This window comes from Emydura macquarii, unplaced genomic scaffold (genome assembly GCF_026122565.2).
Source record: "Emydura macquarii macquarii isolate MOO-44397 ecotype Brisbane River unplaced genomic scaffold, CSIRO-AGI_Emac_v2 contig_2960, whole genome shotgun sequence".
Lineage (NCBI taxonomy): Eukaryota > Metazoa > Chordata > Testudines > Chelidae > Emydura > Emydura macquarii.
In genome coordinates, this window is record NW_027133097.1 from 93,700 (window position 1) to 119,822 (window position 26,123).

Sequence of the window (26,123 nt, forward strand, 5' to 3'; positions counted from 1 at the left end):
AGGTTACAGCAGCGCAGCTGCATCAGTACAGTTGTGCCGCTGTAAGCTCGCTAGTGTAGACATGGCTGGAGTCTCACAACACCCCTGTGGAAAGACAGGATCCTCAATTTAATTATGGGAACCTGAGCTGGAGATGTTAAATGACTCACCCAAGGGTAACGCAGGGAATCAGTGGCAGATTTGGTAATAGACCAGTGGAGTCCTGACCATAAGTATTGTAAAATCATGGACAGCTTGGGGAAGCACTGACTGATGGCCAAAAGCAAATGCAGTATCTGTTTCCAAAATGAAAGAGTGATCCTGGCAGTTACTGTCCAGTCAGACCACATGCTCCTTGTTATTGTACTGGGAAAATAATCTGGTTTCTTAAAAGGTTTTGCAACTGTGGTGACCCAGCAATGGGAGAAGTTCTCTTTCTAATAGACTGGAGTGATCTCTTCATTGAGCTACTTGTCTTTATTTCTCTGTTCCCTAGGTCTTGCGACTGCCACCATGAGGGCTCTGCTGTGGGATCTCTTGCTGCTGTGCTTGTTTGCCCACGTGCTTGGTGACTGCCAGAGGGACTGTCTGAGCTGCAACAGACACTTGTACAACCACCAGGACAACTTCAATGTTCTCGTAAGTCAGTCAGCGTCACAGCCTCACTCACGCTCCAGTGACTGGCATGCAGATGTCCCCAGGTGCATCAGTAATGCTGCTCTGTCCTGATGTCGACAGCATTAGGAATAGATACCACAGGCCACATCAGGAGGTGGGGGGCAGCAGAGCTGGTAAAGTGCTTCACTGGGATAAAAGAGCTTTTCTATCCCTCCTTCGTTTTGTTTTAAATATACCAGGGTCATCTTGTATCCCATAGTGAGATCCCCACTGCACCCATCCAATCTGGAATCCTTTTTCCTTTGCATTAGCAGCCTGGGCAGCCCCACGCAAAGGATTCTCAGGAGCATTTGGAAGTAAGATCAGATCTGTCTATCACCTAGTGCTTCCAGGAACTGACCTGGGGACGCTTTGCAGGAGAGCTGTATTATAGCATATTGGGCTGCATTAGGAGGAGCATTGCCAGCAGGTCACGGGAAGTGATTATTTCCCTCTATTCAGCATTGGTGAGGCCGCATTTAGAGTATTGTGTCCAGTTTTGGGCCCCCCACTACAAAAAGGATGTAGACAAGTTGGAGAGAGTCCAGCGGAGGGCAACAAAAAAGATTAGGGGACTGGAGCACAAGACTTATGAGGAGAGGCTAAGGAAACTGGGCTTGTTTAGTCTGCAAAAGAGAAGAATGAGGGGGGATTTGATGGCAGCCTTTAACTACCTGAAAGGGGGTTCCAAGGAGGATGGGGCTAGACTGTTCTCGGTGGTGGCAGATGACAGAACAAGGAGCAATGGTCTCAAGTTGCAGTGGGGGAGGTCTAGGTTGGACATTAGGAAAAAGTTTTTCACTAGGAGGGTGGTGAAGCACTGGAATGGGTTACCTAGGGAGGTGGTGGAATCTCCATCCTTAGAGGTTTTTAAGCTGAGGTTTGACAAAGCCCTGGCTGGGATGATATAGCTGAAGTTAGTCCTACTTTGAGCAGGGGGTTGGACTAGATGACCTCTGAGGTCCCTTCCAACTCTAATATTCTATGATTCTATCTATGAACATGCCAGACACCCAACTTTATTTTTATGGCTGCAGATTAAGATGATCAATGACTAGAGGGACAGTCAAGTAAATACAAAGCATAGAAACAAGGGGCCTGATTCCGAGCTAGCTGGCCCTGGCATAAATCAGGAGTAATCCTATTGACATGAATGGAGTTACACCAATGTAAGGCTGGAAGGCATCGCATAAAGCTGGATTGTTCTGTGTGGGATCCATACGTTGGGCACAATGGATCTATTACACAGCACCATGTGTAGCTAATGGCATTATATACATGGCTAGCAATAGTAAAGGGCTGTGTTTTAGGAGCAGCATGTCATGAGTTCTCACACAGATGTCGCCTGTGTGCAGGTCAATTGTACACAGAGAGGTCTTATTTCCAGCCACAATCCTAGAATTTCCGAGATCAATTACACTAGAACACTTGCTTCTTGGACTCTCGACACTACAGCGATGTGTGCATTACAAATAACACAGAGAGACAGGCTTGCTGGGGCTGTGTGTGGACACACACGCGTGGGCCGTTTCAATCTGATGTGTTGAGGGCCCTCATGGTAATCAGAAAGCTGAGATCTTGGCATTGTCAGCTTCCAACCCCAAAACAATCTCTAGGCTCAAGCCTCTCCGAGATACAATCTGAGCCATTTCCTGATGTCACAAGATGTGGCGTTGTCCTGAGGACAAAAGAGTTTTTAAAAAAGGGTCAACCCTTGAGTCATCCCAGACAGAGACAAGACTGCTGGGAGTGATAGGGACTCTTTAATTACAACACCTGGATCGAACCAAACATTCCACGGCTACCCTCCTATTCTACCCATAAGGGAGAGTGGTCCTGTTTTTTTTTTTTTTTCTTCTTCACACCTCTCTCTCTCTCTCTCTCCCTCCCTCCCTCCCTCTCACAGCGTTTGTTAGGTACTGAGTCCTGACCAGTTTTACAGGCAAGAATGTGTTTGAAATACCTCCTCTTGCTCTATAAATTTCTGCTGAAGTTTATGACTCATGAGCGGTACTACACAATGAACCAGCAAAGGAGTGGAAAAGCCCAGCTCATAAAAAACAAGTCTCAGTAACTGCACCCAGGAGAAGGGCTCCTGCAGCTGGGTTCAAGGAGAGTAATGTAGCAGGATTTGATTCCCATTCGCTGCATGTTAAGCAATGGGAAGTGGCTGATACAATGCCCATCTGTGTGGGTCATGGTAGCTTCTACTACTTGGCTGTCCTCTGCAGAGGAAGAATTCTGAAGGATTTGTATTTACACTGGAGGAGGTGGATAAAAGGCATGTAGTCAACCTCCACCCCATCACAGGGTTTAGGTGGCAGAGCCGTGGGACTCTAATGCACTAGCTTTACCACATCTCTGACTTCAGACTGTCAGTCTGCTAGGAAATCTGCTGCCCTGGGAGTCCTGATGCACAAAGGATCACATTCAGGGCTGGCTTTAGCTACCTCCTGGTGTTAACTGATTGAAGTGTCAGAAAAAGGATTTACAAAGTTGGTAACACTAATCTGGACACATGATGCTAACAGATTAGGCTGAATGAATGCTGCCACTGAATTGCAGATCGGCTGTCCCAGGCTCCTAGCGATTAGTGCTCCTATCTGTACAACTGTTTTGATTCCATCCCAGTCTCCTGCTCTCTGTGTCAATGGCAGTAAGGGGCTGAGCAGGAAGCCTACTCAGCAGCTCCCATTGCTAAACAGCGACAACGCTGGGGGGTTGGGTTCTGAAGAGCCAATTAATTATTCAGATGGATTTTAGAGTGATATATCCTCTCTGCCTTCCCACTCCAAGCAAGGGATGGACAAAGGTTACAATAAACGAGGAACGGGGGCACACAACTAAAAGCAGAGGGAGAAATTTCCCTTTTCTACCAGGCTCCAGGGAGCAGAAGTCCCCACAGGTCCATCTCAGTTCCAGTTGGGTTTGGGTGAACTTTCCCATCCCCATTCTGTTTCTTTCATACAACCTAGAAGTGGAAGTACTAAATACGAAGAAAGTAGCTGTTCTTGCGTGATTTCCACCTTCAGCTGTGTAAACCCAAAATATCTGGATTGTTCTTCATTATTTGGAAGCCCCAATCACAAACCAGGACTTGTTGGCTAGGCGTGGCAGAAACCCAGAATAAAGAGATAGCGCCTGCTGCAAGGAGTTTACAATCTCAGTCGTGTAATCCCAACTTTTGGAGGCTCATCTGAACCTCTGATCCCTTTTGGAAGCTCAACCACTGCTATTGCAACTCACGACTTAGACAAAGGGTGTAGGCCACATGACAGTTTCATGCATGAACATTACTCTGAACAATGTTAAGACACAACCTCTCTTTTACATGTAAATCAGTGCACTGTCGACACAAAACAAAACAAGAAAAACAAAACACCCACTTTGGCTAGAATCCAGCCTGGGTTGGTAATGATCAAAAACAGCTTTACCCCCATTCCCAGCACCCAGATATCCCCAACATAATGGACAATAGCTGGTCCCCTTTCTCAGCATTCTCAACAGAGACCAACAACCGAAAGGTCCACGGAGGGTGCATGGCCATCTGATCGCTAGAGATGGTCTCTCTTGGGCAGGACTGAGGCATGGCGATGGAGGAAGCTAGTCCAACCGCTGCCCCTGCTGTAAATGTTCCAGGGATAACTAGAGGACTTCAGATCCCAGGGCTGTCAAGCGAGCACTAAGTGCATTCAGAATGGAAACTTTTAATTGGAAGGAATGAATCAGTATGTCAGACCTGACTCCCTACCCCCAACAGACATGAGCCTGGGGAGCTGGTGCGTAGCTTTATAATCTAGTCTATAGACACATTTTCAGAAACAATGCTAAGCTTTGCTAATCTCCTGAGTCGCGCCCAAGCCGGCTTGTCTCAACAGCTCATCCCTCTTGCCAGCTGTTCATCTCTCAGGACTCAGCCTTACGCGTACAAATGAAAACTGTCTTTGTTAAGACCAGTGAAGCTCACTGTGCCGACACAAGGCGACATTCTGATCTGATTCGACATGTAAACTGATTAATGAGCGTAACTTAGTTCTGAGCCTCTCCTGATGCAGATCACACATGTGGAGATGGGCAGAGCAGGATGGGAAAGAGGACATTTCTAGCCTCCCCTATCCTAGGAGGGAAATGAAGGGCTGAGAGGTGAGGAGTCATTAGAAGCTGTATTTGCTTACCACTTTCCGGATCAGGCCCTAGCTTCCCTAAGAAAGTGTGCATGTCTAAATCAGTGTCTTCTCATTCCCTGGTTATCACTGCTCCGATCTTTCTAGCCTGTGGTGCAGCAAAACAAGACTTGCCGTCAGCGCTTGATTAAAGAGCACACAGGCATGAGAGCCATTAAAGACTCTGGCCAGTACTTTTTCCACAGTTCATAATGCTTTCTTTTCCTCTCTATTGATCCTCTGACACAGCCTTGGTAGAAGCATTTCTTTCCCTATCGTTCCTTCCACTTGGCATGTATTGATTTCCCCTCCCCCTTTCTATTTCTTATCGAGCCCAAGCCAGTACATCACGGCAGTGTTTCAGTTGTGTTTGTTACGGTGACAGGTCCTGTGTCACTTGGGTACATTTCACAGGATGCATCTCCTGCACTGAATGCCCTGCAGGATCCATCATCCGGCAGCCAATGTGCCGGGTTTGCCCTGTAGGAGGCACCTTCTGCATCAGCAAACCTCCTAAAAATGTTCTACAGAAGTTAATTCCTATTGTGGGTCCTTCTAGGAACCCTCAGTGCACCCTTTAGCTGCAGGAGGGGAAGCAGCATGTCCCAATGGTTAGTGCACTACACTAGGACTCAAGAGACTTGCTCTCACATCCTGGCTCTACCATTACCTTGCCAAGTGACCTTGGGCAAATCCCTTCTCTGTGCCCACGTTTCCCCAACTGCAGAATGAGGATAATAATTCTTAGATAATCATCACCAGATGTTATGGTGATCAGCATAGTGTAACTGCCTAGCTACAGCCCACCAAGACATCAGCTGATCATGGTGCCTCCACATCACCCAGCCCAGTGATTTTGGAACCCAGCCTGGATCTTCCAAACTAATGAGGCTCCTTTCAAATCTTTGCATTAGGTTTATGCTCTGTAAGTGTAATTCTGGCCAATGCAGACCTGGAAATGCAGGGGGAGGTGGAGGAGATGATTGGGGTGGTGGGGAAAGCACTGCACTTCTCTGGGTATGTCTACCCTGCAAAGAAAAACCCATGACACCGAGTCTCAGAGCCCAGGTCAATTGACTTGGGCTGATGCTTCAGGGCTAAAAATAACTGTGTAGATATTCCGCTCTGGCTGGAGCCTGGGCTCTGAAATGGCATCACCAAGTGGGAAGGTTACAAAAAAAAAAAAACCTGGACAATGGAACAACAGATGATTCTTTCAGTCTATGCTTGTCTTTTAAAATGTGTGGATTTTACAGTTCTCTAAATGAAAGAATTATTATGTTTTATACCGGGACAGCAGCAACAGAGTATTTAATACCTCACAGCTTAGCAGATCCTCAGTCACAGCGCAGAGCAGACTCAACCCACATCTCCCAAACTCACACACAAGTCTCCCTCTCTAATTCCCCACCTTGAAGAAAGAGAGCTGACACATGGAAGGGGCTCAGATAATACAGTGATAAGTGCGGCCTAAGAACCTATATAGACTACAACAGACCAGTGTACCTGCAATAGGGTAAAACCTTGCACGCAGGAGTCAGGCTCAGTGCTTTGAGCAACTACATGAGCACTCAGCTCAGTCTGAATCGGCTGCTCAGGCTTCTGAAGACATCAAGTTTGCACAGGGCATGCTCAGAGGCTTAACATGGGTATTAGCACAGTCACTCCCCTCCAAAGCTCATATCAGTTGCATGCTCAGTCCTGTACTGGCAACTGATCCCTCTCCTTAGTAATGACCCACTGATGCCAATGGAGTTACTCCAGTTTGTCATGAAGTATTGTCAAATGGAGAATTTGGCTTACTTGCATTTGTAGCTCTTCACTGGTTGTTACTAATCCTATTGCTCAATCTACTAGAGCGGGGGTCCTTAATCTTTTCTGAATCACACCCCACCGTAGACATTGTTTTTAACTGAGAGCCACATCCCCTTTTACAATAGCAAAAAAGATACTGCTACCTTACCATGTACACCTTAGACAAGACACCCCAACTACCCTAACTCTGCCCCCAGAGAGATGCCAGCCTATCTTCTTCACATGTCGAGTCTTGAAATGGTCATTGCAGAACATTAGCTTTCTAACTTCTCACACATGGTTCTGGTATGTGCTGCTTGGGCACCATGGAAACCTTTTCCTTTTTCATACAAGTGCTCTTCCTTCATGATCTGACCAAAAACGTTTGCATACAGAGACACGCTAGCCATGTGTCTAACACTTGAAGAGCAGGCCATTTGATTCAGCAAGTTATGCTGAGCACCAGCTGCAACATACTAAGTATCCTCAGCACCTTGAGGGATCAGGCTCTTAATAAAGGGTGGGGAATGACTGCCTTCTGTGTCTAACTAGGAATTTGTCAAATGTTTTGGTGAGTACTGGATGTGACCTCACAGAAGGTTGTGAAGTAGCTCAGCTGCTATATGACTAGGATTGAGATAGTCTAGTTTTTTGTCACTGATAAATGAAACTCTGTTGTGGATGGATAAGGTGGTCTGAGCTCCCTACACTCAGGGCATAGGTGCAGGGGTACAGCTAAAGTAACTAGAGTGCCTAGTTTGACAAATGAGACCTTAATTCTGTGCCAGGTCTCAACACCACTAACTTAAATTTGGTCTTGCTCACTGCACTCCCCTAGAAAGTTTAACGCCCTTCCCGGTTGAGAACCTAGAGCACAACAGTCCCCCAGTTACAGTTACCTCCTCCTGTACACTCTACTCTCTAACCACGCACAGGACATGCAGTGCAAAGCACTCATCCCAGAAAGGAACTGGTTTCTATTCTATGCCAAGCCCTTGATTCACTCTGAGTGCATGTCTACACTTAAAATGCTGCATCAGCACAGCTGCATCGCTGTGGTGTTTTAATGAAGAGACTCTACACCGATGGGAGAAAGCTCTCTCCGCGGCGTAGTGAATCCACCCTCCTGAGAGGCAGTAGCTGTGTCGACAGAAGAAGCTCTCCCGCTGACATAGCGCTGTCTACATGGGGGGTGTGAAAAATCCACCTAGTTATACTGACCTAACCCCCACAGCGCCATAGTTATAAGTCGCTAGTGGAGACCAGACCTGAGCACGACTCTGGGCACCTCATGTTAACTCCCCTGAGATTCTCCCAAAGCAGCTGGATGATTAAGTTTATGAAAGAAATGAAAAAAAGGCAAACAGCTCCTGCTGGCTGACCTGATCTCTGAGATGGATCTTCAGAACCTCTACAGCTCTTAAATCCCCGCCCCTATTTCCCTATAAAGGAGAGCAGATAGCTCACACAGTTGATGCATCATTACGGTTAGTTTTGAATGCCCATCATTATCCCATGCTGCGCTCTCCCATGGTCTTTGTGCTTCAGCACTCTGACTAATCCCTGCCATAACAGGCTGCACCTTCAGGAGCCCTTCAAGGGCATCGCAGAAGGGATAGGACTTCTGTGAGCTCATTGCTGCCGCTATGCTTGGGAGCAGCAAAGTGATGGCCTCCCAGCGAGGGATCGGGCAGATGGTCACTTTCTGGCTCAGTAGCCCAGGCGATTACTAGGGATGATTGATGAATGAATGCACGCACGGGAAGAATCCGAGTTAGCAGCTGGCGTTGTCAGTGGGCCCCTGGGAGGCAGCTAAACTAACAGGCATTTGGAGTAGGAAGGTGGGAGGCAAATGAGTACAAAGGAATGGAAGTGGATGGAGGAGAACTAGAAGGTGATAAAGCAAGTCTGTTCCTCTGATCCTGTAGCTCACTTACCATGGTAACTGAAAAAGGACCAGCGACTTCAATGGGAACAGGATCTGAACCATAGCCTGCCCAGGACATTGCTCTCTCTTTCTGTATTAATAGCAATAATTTGCAAACCAGCTACTATCATCCCCTATTTCCACATGCTCAGCTTTCTTGCAAGTACCCAGCTCAGGCTAAGGTTCAAGACTCTGCTCAAAGGTCATTTTTTTCCATTTTGAAGTTAAAGCAAAGTCCCTTCAGTGCCTTTTTTATTTTGAAAAATGAATTTCCCATAGCTGATTCTAGCTGTTCAGTCTAGCTCACTCCAAGTCAGATCCATGGCTGGTGTACAGCAATGTAGCACCATTCATTGCCAAAGATCTACCACGATGGCTCTGAGAAACTAAAAACAAAGGGGTGTTAGAAACTGGGAGTAGGGAAGTGGATTTGGCATGCATCATTCATTGGGACAGTCCCAATCCTTATCTCCCACTCCCATTCCAACCCCTGGCAGCATCACTGTGTCTACCTTAATCAATAGGTGTCTGAGTGCCCTGGAAGGCAGCACCAAGAATCAGTTAAAGAGGGAGACGGAGACAAGAAAACCACTCCAATACAGCTCCACTGAACCTTCCTGAGGAAGCCATGTGTAGCATGTAATGTTCCTAATGTCTACACAGATCAGTGCCTAAATGGCTAGTGGAAACCCCTTTTCAAGTACGCTTGAGTGGCAACAAAGGAGTTTCATTATCTTTTATTGGAAATGAAGCATTAAAAATTGCACCTGCTCTCACTCTGAGAGAGAAGAGTCTGGGGGCAGCCGGGTGGGGGGAAGAAGAGACAGATATCAACCCCCCCCTACACACACACACACACACACACACACGCATCAGCTAAATCAATAGCATTCAGGACCTGTATTCCTGCTCACTGGCTTGGAAGTGAAGCTGCGGCACAGTCCTGGGAAGCACAGTTGATAGTGTCTTTTGGCTGATTTGCTAAACCCTGACAGTTAACATGATTTTTGTGGGGAAATGATGCTCTACCCGCTGTCCTCGGTGTGTGTGCTGAACGTTCAGGTTTAAAGAAAGTCCCCCCTGCAAAAGGCAGGGACAGGCTGCAGCTTTAGGCTCCAGTGGGATAACTTCATGTGGCCATAACATCTTGGGCTGTGAGCTGGCCAGACAGTATAAGCTAAGACAGGGGTTCTCAAACTGGGGGTCGGACCCATCAGGAGATCATGAGGTTATTGGGAGGGAGGGTGTCATGACAAACCTCAGCTATATAACCTCAGTTATCCCCAGGTGCTTACCGGTGAGGATAGCATGGCATGGGTGGGGTCATCACTTTTGTGGAGGGGATCATCACAGCCTGAAATATTTTTAAAGGAGCTCCCAGCAAATAAAAGTTTGAAGAACCCCTGGGCTAAGAGGTGCTAGCAAAGACCTCCACAGGAAATCTCTCTGCTATAGGAAGTGGAGATGCTGATGCTCTTTCCTTTGAGTCAGTGCTATGTTAATGCCTCTGCATGATAAGAGGCACTAAATAGCTAGCAGCTGACTTATGGATGAGTTACAGAACAAAGGTCAGGCCACTTGTCATTAAAAAAAAGTCCATCACAAAAGCAGGGGGCATTAAACTAGCTTCCCAGTGTGCAACTACATTCTGCCTACCTAAAATTCCCCCATAGCTCTAACTGGATAAGGAACTCAGTTTCTAACCTGAAATGTTGTGTAATGTTACAGTCTGCTGTGTAAGACCTTCCACCCTGTAGGTGGCTGCAATGCAATCACAGGTGAGCTTTCCTCTTACCTATTGTCTGTCAAGTGCTTTGAGATCCTTTGGTATAGAAGTATCAGCTCAGTGCAGACGAAGCCCATGGTGCTAAACTGAATTAACCAGTTTAGGACTAGATCCACCACACAGTTTGAGTGTTTGGGAGCAGGTGAAGAAACAAAGTAACAGTTGTATGTGGTAGGAAAGAGAGCAGGGGTGTGGTCCAGCAGGTAGTCCAGTGGAAAATGCAGGGGAAAGCATGACCACATCTCAAGAGTTTTCCTTTGACTTGTGAGATGTAACCTGGTCTGAACTAAACTATTCTCCCCTTGCCATGTTTTTTCTGGCAGCTTCCTTGAGGGCAATTCAGGTGTAGTCTTTGAATAATGGCAGTTTACTATTTGTGCCCTTGACACAGCCAGTGTGTCAGAGTCTACCACAGTTCAAAGCATGGTGCAATGTGATTTCAGTGAGTAGAGAGAGAGTAGAAATGTTAAACACTTCCCAAACATTTCCCCCCTAATCATATTTACTCCAACTGAAATGGCTAGGACCCATTTTATTGTTAATGGGAACTAACATTAACCATTTGAAAGCATGAAAATTTACTTTTTTTGTAATTACAAGAGGGAAAAATCAAACTCAGCCTTATGCTACCTTTACTATTAAGTAGTAACCACTTTTTTCTAAACCAGACGTACAAGAGGAGTGGGGAAAAGAGCCCTATGCTTACAGCATCAAAAGACACAGCTTCTTCCCAAATTGCAGCCAGCCAATAGACAGCAACATGCACCCAAACTTAGGGACCAATTTCCAAAAGAACTCAGCAGCCACAGTCAGGGCCAGAGTTTCCAGACAGCTCAGCTCCCGTCAGGCATCAAAATAATGGCCAGAATTGCCGAAGAGCCAAGTATGTTAGATGTTGCACTCCTCTGAAAGTCTGACCGTAAGTGTCACAAGAGGAGCTCGGCACTTTCAGAAATCTGGCCCATGGTTCCAAATCCTACTATCAATGAAATGAGTTTGCATTCATGTCAAGGGAGTTGGGTTTTTTTGGTTTTTTTTTTTTTTGCAAGAGGACTGAGCCCCAAACTATCCCTCACAAAAACACTGGAAGGAAGCAAATCTATTAACCATCCATTTTCTTCAAACTCAGCTAGTGCATGGGCTTGCAAGGAGATGTGACTACCTAAAAAGTTTGAAGGGGCAGTGTACTAATAACCAGTCTGCACTAGAGGGAGACAAAGGAATGTTAGACAAACATTTTCAAATCTAAGTATTTACTGACCAGTAACTCAGTTTGACTGATTTTCTTCAAACATTGCAGAAACAGTCCTCCTTTAAATAAGAATATAAGAACAATCATACTGGGTCTGACCAATGGTCCATCTAGCCCACTATCCTGTCTTCCAACAATGGCCAATACCAGGTGCTTCAAAGAGAATGAACAGAACCGGTAATCATTAACTGATCCATCCAGGCAGCCATTCCCAGCCTCTGGCAAACAGCAATCCCTGCCTATCTGGCTAATAGCCATTGATGGACCTGTCCTCCATGAACTTATCTAGTTCTTTTTAACTCTGTTATAGTCTTGGCCTTCACAACATCCTCTGGCAAGGAGCTCCATAGGTTGACTGTGTGTTGTGTGAACAGATACTTCCTTTTGTTGGTTTTAAACCTACTGCCTATTAATTTCATTTGGTGTCTCCTAATTCTTGTGTTATGAGAAGGAGTAAATAACACTTCCTTATTTCCTTTCTACACACCAGTCATGATTTTATAGACCTCTATCACATCCCCCCTTAGTAATATCTCTTTCAAGCTGTTACTAGGCTGTCCTCTCCGATCCGGCCGCTGGGGCCCTCCCTCGGGTCCAGACTCCAGGGGAGGCCACAGCGCCTTCCAAACAGGGGGAACAGTTAGCTCTCGGAGGGGGCCTAGCCCAGCCCTCCGGCAGGGCGGGCGAGCCAGCGGTCTAGTGCTCTAACCTTTAGGCAGGGTGGGCAAGCAGTCTATTGCCCTGGCCCTCGGGCCGGGTGGGCAAGCAGGCAGTCAATTGCTCTAACCCTTAGGCAGGACGAGCAAGCAGTGGGTCCACTCTCGGGAGCAGTTGGGAGGAGGAGGCTCTCCTGGGGTGGCTAGGGAAGGGGTGAGGGGGACGCAGGCCCACCTGTCTCCACTGTGTCCCAGCCCAGGGCCCTAGCAGTGGCAAAGGCATTGCCACTCAGTCGGCGGGGCTCCTGCCGCAACCTGCCAATGGGGCTTGCCCCTGTCCCAGTCACTGACTATGGCTGTCCCTGGATCACTTCCTCCCCGTACCCCCTGGTACCTGACTCCTCCCGGTCACTGGGGCACTCCGTCCAGGGTAGGCCCGTCAGTCCCTCCTCGTCCACGGGCGGCAATGCGGGGAGCTCCTCTTCGAGGGGCAGCTCCTCCAGGTCATTGGGCTCGGGGAATGGCTCAGTTTCTGGCAGCTCCTCCAGGTCCTGTCCGGCCTCAGGGGGTATCTTCCACCCGGGTTGCTTCAGGGGCTCTGCGATGCTTAGTCCTGTCCCGGGGTTCAGCCCAGTCTCTCTGGCTGGGTTGCCTGGTCCAGCTCCTTGAAGGCCCTACCCAGTCTCCAGACCCGGGTGTGGTCAGAGGCTCTGCTCCGGCCTAGGCCTCCGCCGGCAGGGCAGCACGTCTGTCTCCGGCAGCGGTCTCTCTCTGACTGAGCTCTGGGGCCTGTCTTTTATACCACCCCTTCCTGTAGGGGCTCCGCCCCGCTGCCACTGGTTGGGCTGGCCGGGCGGTCCTATCACGGCCCGGTCCCTCGGTTGCTGGGCAGACTTGTCTGCTGGGCCTGGTTTGGTCCACTCAGGCTGCTGGGGCCCTCCCTCGGGTTCTGCCTCCAGGGGAGGCCACAGCGCCTTCCTACACAAGTTGAAAAGGCCCTGTCTTATTAATCTCTCCTCATATGGAAGCTTTTCCATACCCCTCGTAATTTTTGTTGCCCTTTTCTGTACCTTTTCCAACATATCTTTTTTGAGATAGGATGACCAGATCTGCACTGAGTATTCAAGATGTGGGCATATCATGTGTTTATACAGAGGCAATACGATATTTTCTGTCTTATTATCTATCCTTTTCCTAATGATTTCCAACGTTTGGTTAGCCTTTTTGACTGCTGCTGTATATTGAGTGGATGTTTTCAGAGAACTATCCTCAATGACTCCAAGATCTTTCTTGAGTGGTTACAGCTAATTTAGACCCCAGCATTTTATATGTATACTTAGGATTATGTTTTCCAGTGTGTTGTCCAGTCACCCAGTTTTGTGAGATCCTTTTGTGACTCTTCACAGTCTGCTATCTTGAGTAGTTTCATATCTGCAAATTTTGCCATTGCACTGTTTACCCCTTTTTCCAGATCATTTATGAATATGTTGAACATTACTGGTCCCAGTACAGACCCCTATGGGCACCACTCCCATTTTGAAAACTGACCATTTATTCCTATCCTTCATTTCCTATCTTTTAACCAGTTACTGATCCAAGAGAGGACCTTCCCTCTTATCCCATGACAGCTTACTTTGCTTAAGAGCCTTTGGTGAGGGACCTTTTCAAAGGCTTTCTGAAAATCTAAGTACACTACATCCACTGGATCATCCTTATTCACATTCTTGTTGACCCCCTCAAAGTATTCTAGTAGATTGGTGAGGCGTGATTTCCCTTTACAAAAACCAGGTTGACTCATCCCCAACAAATTGTATTTGTGTATCTGTTGGATAATTCTGTTCTTTACTGTATTTTCAACCAATTTGCCTGGTACTGAAGTTAGGCTTAGTGGTCTGTAATTGCCAGGAGCACCTCTGGAGCTTTTTTTAAAAACTGGTGTCACATTAACTATACTCCAGTCACCTTTGTTTTCAGATTAACTGTGGCACTTTTCAGAGTAAAGGAATTTTCCAAGCCAAAGCTGTAGTGTGTTAAATAGGATTTTATAACAGAAGCTGGCTGCAACGAACTATTGTATGGACAGGCTGCCATGATAATACCCATATAACTAAGGTGTCAGGAGCCTTTTTCATGTTTGTAAAGCACTTCAGGTTTCTCAGAAGCAAGATTCTATAGAAATGTCAGACTGACCAGAGTACAACTATACTACCACATAGGAGTTACAATGAAAGAGCTCCCTCAAATAGGGTACAGTTCAGGACTAAACTTACCTCTGAAAAGAATATTCATAATTCAGTTTAAACACTAGGATAAATCTGAACAGGAGTGCTGAACCTCGCATTCCATACTCCCAGAGCCCTCTGTTTTAATGTAGGGTTTTCTCTCCATTATTAGATATACAAAAGAGATGGTCACAACTAAGACTCTAGGTCCAAACACCCCTGGACTTTGGGAAGACAGGCCCCTGAGCTATATATTTAATAAATGAACAGATTTATACAGGTAGTCCCTTTCTGGAGTGCCCTGGATCTGCAAAGGTGGTGGAGTCCCTGACTCCGCTCTCCTTGGGTACTCTCTGACCCCCTCTTCTCCTTAGGACCAGTGGGCTCTGGGTTCCAGGTGACGGGTGCCCCCACCTAAAGGCAGGTGTACAAAGGGCTACCATCCCTATGACCTCAAAGATAAAACTAACATAGCAAATCCAAATAACATCAAAAACAACACCAGTTTATGCCCTGAAAGAGGAAAGGAGGTAACTAACGGAAGAGAGCGGAAAGAGGATATGGATTTAGAGATGGTGACTAAAAGCTGCAAGCAATATTACAAACATCAAGTGAAAACCCACCCCGATACCAGTATTAGGAGAGAACCTCCACCACTCCCAAAGGCTGTCCCCGGCCTGATCAGGATAGCTGTTTGAGGGGCAGGTTGGTATCACTGTCTGGGCTGCAGGCAGCTTCCACATGCAGCTGGTTGATGTCCCAGGAGAATCAAGTCCTGGCTGACCCTTGACTTCCACGGCAGAGAGTGGCCTTCTGGCTCTCTGGAGTGGAGCTGAGGCTCTGAAGCAGCCTCAGGCCCTCTGACCGGGAGGGTCAGAAAACGGCTCCTTCTCTATGCAATGGTGGAGGTTAACAATCACCCCTGCTTTCCCCTCAGGGTCTCTCTCGCTCTGGTCACACAGTCCCTCAGATAGAACCTCCCAGGGGCAGCCCAGGTTACCAATCACGCTTCTGTGTGTGTCCCTCCAGCTTGGGTAAGTAGCCTCTGTGGGGCCTGGCTACATCTCTGGAGCCTCCAAGCTGGCATGAATTACATACATTAGTTTGATCAGATCTATTGCTGCAACTAGTGCGTCATTTGGGCCTGGCCTGCATCATACAAACAACTTTGGTGAGGACTGAATCGGTTTCTCTCTGGAGATTAAAAAAAACAAACCCGTGGACCAGTTTCCGCCGTTGGCTGCTTTTAAGTTATCAACACGAGACTTGCTAACCATGACTAACAGCAAAAGCAATGGTCGCATGTCCTGTCGTTTCATCTGCATCCTAGCCTAGGGAGGACTGGGTCTGATAAAAGGAGCGAGGAAGTGGATGATACCTGGATTAAGGACAGAGCGGTAATAAGCAGAGAGAGAGTGGAACAGGAGCAAACTTCAAAGGGAAATGTGAATCATTTTCACCAATGAGTGGATATTGGTTTTTGAAGCAGTTGCTGTCTGTTTCCCCAAATAATCACACTGAGGCTCCACAGATAAGTCCTTGTGAAAGGTGGACGAAGTGAACAGTCTTGAGGATCAATTTGGATAATTAATACATTTTGCACTTTGATAAGGCGTTGCATTTTTGTGGCTCTTTTCAATCAAGGGGTTTTACAAGCATTAACTGCCCCCGGATAGGAAAGTATCATCATTCCAAACTGATGGATGAGGAAACGGAGACAGGGCGAAGTGACATGCCCAAGGTCACACAGTGAGACAGTGTCTGAGAACCCAGATGTTCAGATGCTTATGTGACCTATTGGAATCTCTCAAGACTGCTAAATTTGGGATGGAAGCCTCACAGGGTCCGACTTGTAAAGATAACAAGTATGTTAGATAAGACATATGGCGAGCAGCCCTTCTGTGTATTTCAGCATCTTCGATAGCAGGGGATGCTAGAACCAGAGAGCAGAAGCATTTTAAACAAATGAAAGCTAAGAGGGAGGGAGTAGTTCAAAGCAAAGAAAAGGACTGGCTTGGCTTAGTTCTGATTGTGGATTAATTCACTCAATGCAAGTCAATAGAATTACTCTGTCTTTGTGCCAGCATAACTGAGAAGAAAATTTAGCCCTGTGTCTACAGTGTGTAAAGGGATGCCTGTTGAGCTGTAATAGGTGCCCAGATACTATTACAGTGGGTGCAGTATGATAATTCCGAAGTTAGATTTGAATGTTGTCTGACTCCTCTGCACAGATGGTAACTGCTAAGCAGCTGAAGCAGAGAAAGGAAGGAAAAATCTGAAGGGTGTTAACTATACAATTTCCAAACATGCTTCAGTGACAGGATTACTGGGCTGGCTAGATAGCCCCATTGCGAACTCAACTGCTTTCCCCTCAGATCTTATAGCCAGTTATATGTGGCTAATTACATGCCATTCTGCAGGTCAGAGGGGATGTTGGGCGGTATTATAATCTCAGCGTTACACAGTCCCAGGCATTTAACAGGCTGCTATAACGGGACAGTTGGGATGAGCATGAATGGGATCTAATCCTCTCAGCAGGGCAACTCTGCACAACCTTTCATAGCTGTGGCTGATGAGAATTCATTTTGCCACAGGGCTGAAACGAAAGATTAATTTCAAAATGTCCTCCAGTGGAGGGTGCATTTAACACACACACTCTATTTTAATTGCTGCAGTTATTAGCTGGATTAAACCTTGTGATGGGTGAAATTAAAACCTCATTGTAATTGATGTGTGAATTCACTCTTCACTTAAAATAGCTGTGGCCCCTTAAATTAAGGTCTAAGAGTCCATCCAGGAGTTCTGGGATTGAGGGGGCAGAGGGCTTTTGCTGAGTATAGTTTGTAGGGGATGTGGGGGAGGGGAGGGGGCCAGCAACTGAGTACAGAGAAAGAGAGGCAGAGGCAAAAAAGCAAGAAAGCCCAGCAGGAGTTAGTGAGCACAGTGTGATCCTGGAGAAAGCTAGAGCGCACGCTTGTGGGTCTGCTGGCTGTAAACTCCTTTTCATCTTGGTTCCTCCTGCATTTGAGGAAGCAGGACTTTGTACATTCCTTGTAAATAAAAAAGATTGCGTCAAAGATAAATACCAGACTCCATCAATTTCTACTTCCAACTAGAACATCCCCATGGCCTAGGGCAGGGGTGTCAAACATATGGCCCGTGGGCCTGATATGGCCTGTGAACTTTTTTGGTCCAGCCTGCGGGTGGCCGGATACGGCCCGTGATCATTTTTGTTCCGGCCCCTGGCGGCCGGATAGTGCCCGCAAACTGTTTTTGTTCCAGCCCCTGGCGGCTGCCACCGAAGGGTAAGACATCGTGACCCACCGCCGAAAGGAGGATGCAGTGAGTTTTTTCGGTAGCGGGTAAGACGCCACGACCTGCCTTCAGCTGCCGCCGACAGGGAGGATGCTGCAAGCTGTCTTGGCGGAGGATCAGTATGGCCCACTTGGAATACATTTTATTACAATCTGGCCCAGCCTAGAAAGTGACTTGGACACCCCTGGCCTAGGGTGACCAGATAGCAAGTGTGAAAAATTGGGACGGGGCTGGGGGATAATAGGCACCTATATAAGACAAAGCCCTGAATATTGGGATGGTCCCTATAAAATCGGGACATCTTGTCACCTTACCATGGCCCCAAAATGTAACTAGCCGCTCAGGTAAAAAAAGAAGCAACACTATATTTCAAGGGCCTCTCCAGCTAGCAGGGCAAAGTCATGCCATTGAGCTCTGATGTGCAGAGCTCCATGCGTACCAAAGACAGCTCTGCCTACAGGATGCAGAGTTAGCATACTTACTTGCTTGAGTTCATCCTTATTCTGTACTACCTGTTTCAAACCTCTTGGGATTATTGATTCCCTACCTGCTTAGGCAGAGTCCTGGCAAGGCTGACATTTGTGTTCTTTGACACTCTGTACAATGATCTAGGGCAGTGTTTCTCAATGACCAGTCCATGGACCGGCACCGGTCCGAGATCACCCTGCCACAATATAGGAAGCCCAAGATCTCCCTGACACAGTATCGGAAGCCGGTCCCTGGTGTCAAAAAAGGTGAGAAACACTGATCTAGGGCTATTAATTATCAGCCAGGTTGGGAAACCCATGCACACATTGGTGAGCAATTGCTCATGTGAGTTCTCCCACTTATTGGGCCCTCAGAGATTAAGTAGGGCTTGCACAGGCCTTGTACTTCTCCTACAGGAGGTTACTCCCACTTGCTGGAGAAAAGGTTGGATGAACAATTGAAAGACCCTTTATTTTTTCCCCTTTCTGCAGATCTGCATCATGGAGTGCGAAGGGAAGGCCTTTTCGAGTAGCACCTGGGAGCTTTGCACCAAAGTGGCTGGTAAGTCGACTGTATGGCTGAGTTCTGACAGCTTGAAAGACGATGCCTACCAGCCCTTGGAGATGGAGGATAGTGGCCTGTTTGGAGCCGGCCTGAAGCACCTCAATGACCTCACCAAAGTAGTGGATCTTAGCAAAGTGGAAGGTGAGAAGAGAGTCTCCAAGGTGAGCAGCCTGATCCGCCAGCGGGAGGTGGAAGAGGACGTCAGTCAAGGGAGTGAGACTCCACTGGGTGACTTCCAAGAACAGCCCAAGGATATATCCAAGAGGCTCGGTGACTTCCTGAAAGGAAAGTACAGTTACAGGCAGCTGCTGGAGCCTGCCGTGCAGGGAGTGCAGAAGCGGTACGGAGGCTTCATCGGGGTCAGGAAGTCGGCCCGGAAGTGGAACAACCAGAAGAGGTTTAGCGAGTTCTTGAAGCAGTACCTGGGCATGTCACCACGCTCCAGCGAGTATGACAGCGTAACCAATGACCTGAATGAACAGAACGAGATCTAACCGGAAAGTCTATTTCATGTCACTGACACATAGTGAATCGGTTTAGATCTGCCATGGCCAAAAAAGTCAACCCCTTCCCTGATCCCAAAGAGCCTGTGTTAGGAATGGTTCACCAGACAACTGGATTCATTGCTGCTCAGAATGAAGGTGGGGGGGTGGGAAGCCGCGTCGGTGGTTGTTTCTGAATCATCCAATGTATTTATTAATTCTTCTAGATTTACATGGCATGTATTTGCCTTTCGAAAGTAAATACAAGACAATTATCCCTGCCCTGAGCTGACAGTCTGGGTTTCCTAAAATGAGAGTTTACTTGTGAGGGGAGAGAGAATCAGTCATGTTTCTTTTGTCAGATTCAAAACTGATTTCTAATGTTTTGGTCCCTTAATGTATGTTTACACTGCAGACACATATGGCTGCCCCCTGCCAGCTGACTCCGGCTCCTGGGGCTTGGACTAAGGGGCTGTTTACTTGACGCAGCCTGAGCTCTGGGACCCTCCCACCTCACAGGGTCCTAAAGCCTGGGCTCCAGCACGAACTTGAACGTCTACACCACAGTTAAACGGACCATTAGCTTGAGCCCCACAAACCCGAGTCAGCTGGCGTAGACCAGCAGCAGGTTTTTAATTGCAGTGTAGACATACTCAAAGTCACTACATGGGCAACTCAACACTCCACTAACGAGAGAATCCACAAACTCAGGCTGTGGTGACTGACTTCCCGGGGCAGCGCTGATCCCCATTCCTACCAAGGAAGTCTCCCTCCAAAGCAGCCAAGGGACATCCCCATGGCCGTCCCTCACTATCTGGTACCAGCGTGCCATGGGGGAATACAATTTCTAGCCCAGCGAGACTGAGTTGTTAAAATCAGTCATGTCGCTCTCTCCTTCTTTAACTTGGGCTTTTGCTTTCCAACCGTAGCTCTTCCAAACCTAACAAACACCCAGGCTGCTCTCTCTGCTCCAAACGGGGAGCTTCATTTGTTTATTTTAAATGCATTTTCTCCAGGTAAAAGGTACTGGATGAACATGCCTGGAGACTAATCAACTACAAAACAGGTATGCCATGGCCAGGAAGAGTGCAAGTCTGATTCCACAGATTGAATCAGGGACCTGAAAGTAAAATCATGAGCTGCTCCAGCATGAGCTAAAGAGCTGTAAAGCCATGGCTGTAATAGACTCATGTTGTCTGCAGCCCAGGCACAAACAGGGACCTGTAACCGCATTCCCCAGTGATTGCAGAAGCTTCACCTATACACTGCCCCACCACCATGCCTGAGCCCTGAGCAGAGAGGGGAGTTGATTTCCAATGCCCATTCATTTCTTGAGCTCTCTTCTGAGACCGAACCCACTCCAGGAGGCTCCATGGACACGCCAGCTGTAACCTTGGTGTAACCTAACTCATTTAGGACAATCGTCCCTAGCACAGTTTCAACATGGATAAAGCTAGTGTGTAGGTGGGACCTATGTGTGTCCCCACACCAGGTTAACACCTTGGACTGGTCAAGAGTTTAGCCCAGCGACAGGGATACAGTTACTAATATTTGTCTGTGTTGTAACCACAGCCCCTGACTTGATTACAGCTGTAATGTAGATGCACTCAGTTCCATCAGGAAGCACAGAAAACCTTTCCTCTCTGCATGAGTTCACCTCATTACTGCTCACTGCCCTCCTTCCTCACTCTGGCTGGCAACCACCACTTTGACTTTTCCTAAGTGACATTGTGGCTTCTGGATAACACACCACCGTGCTCAGAGCTGGAGAGGAAAGAGAACTCTGACAGCAGAATCGACGTGGGCTGAGGACTATTCTGGGGTTAGAGGATTGATTACATCCCTATACCACCATGCAGGAGACTTAGGGCATATCTACACAACAGCTGTAGCACCATAGTGTAGACACATTCTACATCGACAGAAGGGGATCCCCCCCCGTCACTGGAGGTGATCCACTTCTGAGCGGCAGAGGCTTGGTAGATGGAAGAATTCTCTCTTCAACATAGCTGCATCTACACTGGGGGTTAGGTTGATCTAACTATGGCACTCAGGGAGCAACATTTTTTTTTACAGCCTTGAGCAACGTAGATAGGTCAATCTAATTTTTAAGTGTAGACCAGACCTATGCCACAGACATGGGGGTCCCCAGAGATTAATGCGTAGGCAGTCTCACTCCAGTAAGAACATAATTAGTCCCTTGTGGGGGGCTGATTTGGTTTGATCACTCGTGTACCCCCATCACCAAGGGTGAAGCTGTGTTGAAAGACTCTTACAGAGTCCCACCCAGTTGTTCTTCACTGTAAAGGTGCTTGACAGAGCACTCAAGAGTCAAAAGAGGGCCTCTGCACAGCTGGAGGCCAAAGAGCCATGGTAAGGCAGGAGGAGGGGACCAGAGGAGACAGGTGGGGGGAGGCATGTCTGTTCATGTGCCAGCCCCCCAGGATTGCTGCTTGGCTTGCACTGAGCATGCTCAGTAACACTGCTGAAGCCGGCTGCCTGGCCCCTCCGTCCCCCACTATCAGCAGGCACAGGTCTCTGGAAGGAACTGGGTGTGCACTATTAGAGATTCCAAAATACTCAGCTCACATGAAACAAACGAGAGCTGTCCTCCCCTTCTCTCTCTCTCTCTCTCTCTCACACACACACACACACACACACCCGGAGAGCCACTAGCTGGCAACCTCAGCAGAGATCCAGGGCTGATTGGTCCGTGGGAAATGAGCTGTACCACAAGAAATGTCCTTTCCAGGACAGGAGTGAGGCACTTTGGAAGTAGTGGGTAATGTGTGTTCAAAGACCGTGGGCATTGCCACTGCCTGTGCTCTACCTGCTCTGTGATTAAAGAAGACTATAGTCTCCAGGAGTGCTGATCCAGCACCAAATTCACTGACTTCTATGAAAAAAATGAACAAAGAAGTTTAGTGATGCCTTCACTGTGTTTAAACACAGACTCATTCACGAGAACATTGCTTCATTTTGTCCTTACAAGTCCTTTGGATGAAATCTCTAATATACATCCAGAAAGCATCCATCTCATTCTGGTGGATCCCAATGCAGTTCAGACTCTTACTTATTCAGGAATCACATTACCTACTACTGCAATGCAGCCACCTCTGGGGTGGAACATGACAGCTGTTCAACATCACAGTTGAACAGCACCGTTAACAGTTAAAGACAGGATGTAAAGAATGGAGCATCCATCTGCGACTGGAGTGTGTATTCACTGTGGCAAAGGACTGTGGGCAGTACACCTGGGGGAGGAAATAGATTTTACAAGAGTTAAAATCTGATTGGCCACTGAAAATCCCAAACTAGATCTGGGGGCCTAGAATTTCAACAGAAATTTTTTCCATTCCCCTGTAAAAAAAAAACCAACCAACCAAACAAAAAAACACCTTATAGTTGCAATAAGCCATTCCAAGTGATCATACTATGTAAAGATGTTTACAACGATACTCCTGTTATGGCCTCTGTCTCTAATACATGCTGGTTCTATATCCAGCTCTACCACTGACTCGCTGGAGACCATGGGCCATCACGTCACTGCTCTGTGCCTCAGTTTCCCCATCTGTATAATGGAGGTAAGGATAATACTTATGGAAAACCCTTACTACTCTGGAGAGTGCACTGAGTTTCTTAGAGCAAAGTAGTATTGTCTCCCTGTCTGAGAGTCATGCACTCCCAGGAAACGTCTGGCTAGGAGATCAATGTTGCTATTAGAAACCATGGAAATATAAGAGTGTAAATGAAACCTGAGGGGCCTTCTGCTTCCCTCACTGACGTTAAATAATGCCTTACTGCATGAGAGGACCCACATATGGAGTAAATTGCTACTCTGTATGAATAATGGCATCGGAATTTGGTCCTACTGTAATTTTAATGCCTTGCACGTCTCTAGCATCTTCCACCCAGGGGCCATAAAACAATTTTGATTGAATTAAGCCTCACATCATTCTTGGGTTGTTATAGCTCATTTTACAAATAGGGAAATGAAGGCACAGAGAGGTCACATGACTTGACCAAAGTGATCCAGTGAGCCCAGAGGAGTGCTGGGAACAGAACCCAGGTGTCCCGGCTCCTAGTCCCCAGTTTAAGTACTTCTCCTTCCATCCCAAGTAAGGATTGAACTGTTTACTGCCATGAACACAGGGATCCATTTACAATTCAATTCCAGTAAGGCACACAAAGGTTGTCAGAGTCCTCAGTCAAAGGCCGACAGAGGAAGCAGCAGGAAAGCAAGGTTTCCTGGTCAGCATTCCTTAAGGTTTTATAATCATTCCGGGGTTGACTTCTTTGCTCAGTGACACAGCAACGTCTGTGTTTTCGTTATGTCTCTTTCCCATGGCATGTATCTTGTCCTAGCTGCTGTCTCAGTGCTGTCACATTAGAGGGTGTGTTTTTGTAACTCCCAGGATGACCAGCGGAGCGGTGCCAGCTGCTCTGCCCGACCCTGCCTAATTCACAGACGAAAGCATGACCGATCTACGATGAGCCTTGGTTTTACCTGCATCACTGCCATTACTGTTTGTAAAAAGAACTCGTTCTTTTTAACTGTTTCATACAAATATTTCTCCATTAAACTTGTACATAGCAAAAATGATTAATAAATTAGTTTACTATTTCTACAGTATCATTGTGATTGACACAATCACTGTATCTGGCTTCCTGGGCACCCCCCCCCCCCCCACAAACCTCCACATAATACCACCTCCACAGCTAGGGCCCCACATGGGCAGTATATCCAACCCCAAACTGTTCAAAAGTCACCAGTCAGACCTCAACATAATTATGAGACTGGTTTAAAATCATGACATTTTTTAATAAAATAAAGCATTTGGGGTTATTTTCCTCAGAGCCTTTTGATTGCACTTGGGTTCAGGTTTTGGAACTTTTCTCTGCAGCCACAAGGGCTAGAAGTTTACAATTTTTTAAAAAGAAGGCTAAGATCCTCATATCACCTGACTCCAGGAGTAGGGACATTATGAAAAATATTGGAGACTCATGATAAACTTGAGGGAGCTGGCAACGCTGCATGAAGGAAAGCTGGCTTCCCTTGGATGTGGAAGGAAGAAGAGATCAGGACCATGTGTTAGTTCCTTCCCACTCTGTTCTGGCTCCTGGGGAGGAGATAGAGAGGGAACCTATGTGGACCGAACTCTGATCCTGCCTCTGGAGGAGGATCAAAAGATAGTAGGCAACAGGCATCACCTCCCACTAGCCTGATACCCACAAGGAGAGACAGGACCAAGTCATAGAATCATAGAAGATTAGGGTTGGAAGGGACCTGAGGAGGTCATTTAGTCCAACACCCTGCTCAAAACAGGACCAACCCCAACTAAATCATCCCAGCCAGGGCTTTGTTAAGCTGCATCTTAAAAACCTCTAAAGATGGAGATTCCACCACCTCCCTAGGTAACCCATTCCAGTGCTTCACCACCCTCCTACTAAAAAAGGTTTCCTAATATCCAACTTAGATCTCCCCCACAGCAATTTGAGACCATTGCTCCTAGTTCTGCCATTTTCTACCACTGAGAACAGCCTAGCTCCATCCTCCACGGAACCCCCCTTCAGGTAATTAAAGGCTGCTATCAAATCCGCCCCCCATCATTCTTCTCTTCTGCAGGCTAAACAAGCCTAGTTCCCTCAGCCTCTCCACATAAAAATGATTAGGAGGCTGGAGCACATGACTTGTTGCCCTCCGCTGGACTCTCTCCAATTTGTCCACATCCTTTCAGTAGTGGGGGGCCCCAAAACTGGACACAATACTCCAAATGAGGCCTCCCCAGTGCCAAATGCTCCTATTAATGCAGCCCAATGTGCCATTAGCCTTCTTGGCAATAAGGGCATGCTGTTGACTCATATCCAGCTTTTTGTCCACTGTAACCCCCCAGGTCCTTTTCTGCTGAACTGCTGCCTAGCCCGTCTTCACAGAACTGTGGAATTCCAAGAAGTCATTTGTGCCTAAGGCACCCACCTCTCCTGGATCTTATCCAGCTCCTTATCAATCATTCATTTGTCTGTCTAGACCAGCGTTTCTCCATTAAATTTCCCCACGGAACCCTTTAGGCTCCGCGGGGAAATTACACTCATACTCGATACACTCTGCCGAAAAATCCGGGACATCTTCCCTTTTTCGGCGGCACGGAGAACAGCTGCTCTTGGAACCCTAACAGTGTTCCCTCGGAACCCCAATTGAGAAACACTGGACTAGACACTTATACCTTCCAGGCCATGAAGGAGGTGATTGTTGCTGGCTGACATGCATCTCGCAAGTGGGGCCAATGTATACGTCAGCTTAGCAAAATTCAATATATTTTTTTTAATTTCAGGTTTTTTTAAAGTATCTGTTTAGATTTTTATCTATTTAAATTTTCATACTTGAGCAGAATTATGGGGGTGTCACGCAAACAGGATGAGAATGACAGTTGACATTGAAGTTCAAATAGTTAAAGCTTTATAACCATTAAAACACAAATTTTAAGATCACATCAAAATATACAAAGTAAATATCCTTAAATCAAACTAGACATTTCAATTATCAATGGAAATTTTTTTTGCTGGTTTGTAGGAGTACGGTGAAATCAATATTGACTGATAAAATTCCAAACCTGTGTATATAAATCTACAAGCCTGCATGCTTTTAGTTTGCTGGTAAATGCATACAGTGTCACTCAGAATACTATCTCCAACCCATACGGAAAGATACAGTTTAGGCAACAACCACAAAAATAAAAATCTTTGTAAGTAGCAAAATGGGAGGGGGGGAGGGGTTCATTTAGAGTAGCAAAACCTGGTAAATCCAATAATTAGATTGGGGGAGAAGGGTTGTCTTGACTCTAGATCCTAGTGTCCACA

The 26,123-nt window shown here is 47.0% G+C and overlaps 1 protein-coding gene and 1 long non-coding RNA gene across 2 annotated transcripts in view; one reads left to right on the plus strand and one right to left on the minus strand.

The window, feature by feature from the left end:
* The first annotated feature begins 492 nt into the window (after positions 1 to 492).
* On the plus strand, positions 493 to 19,277 carry PNOC (prepronociceptin). The gene is made up of 2 exons (XM_067569932.1): positions 493 to 618; positions 18,711 to 19,277. Exons 1-2 carry the CDS (start codon positions 493 to 495, stop codon positions 19,275 to 19,277), a joined length of 693 nt encoding a protein of 230 aa, XP_067426033.1.
* LOC137167685 (uncharacterized) overlaps positions 8,765 to 26,123 on the minus strand; it is a 61,669-nt gene continuing 44,310 nt past the window's right edge. Inside the window, exons 2-3 of the long non-coding RNA XR_010924167.1 lie at positions 22,096 to 22,519; positions 8,765 to 8,906 (exon numbers count right to left, since the gene is read on the minus strand). This is a non-coding gene — a long non-coding RNA (uncharacterized lncRNA). The remainder of the gene's footprint in view (positions 8,907 to 22,095; positions 22,520 to 26,123) is intronic.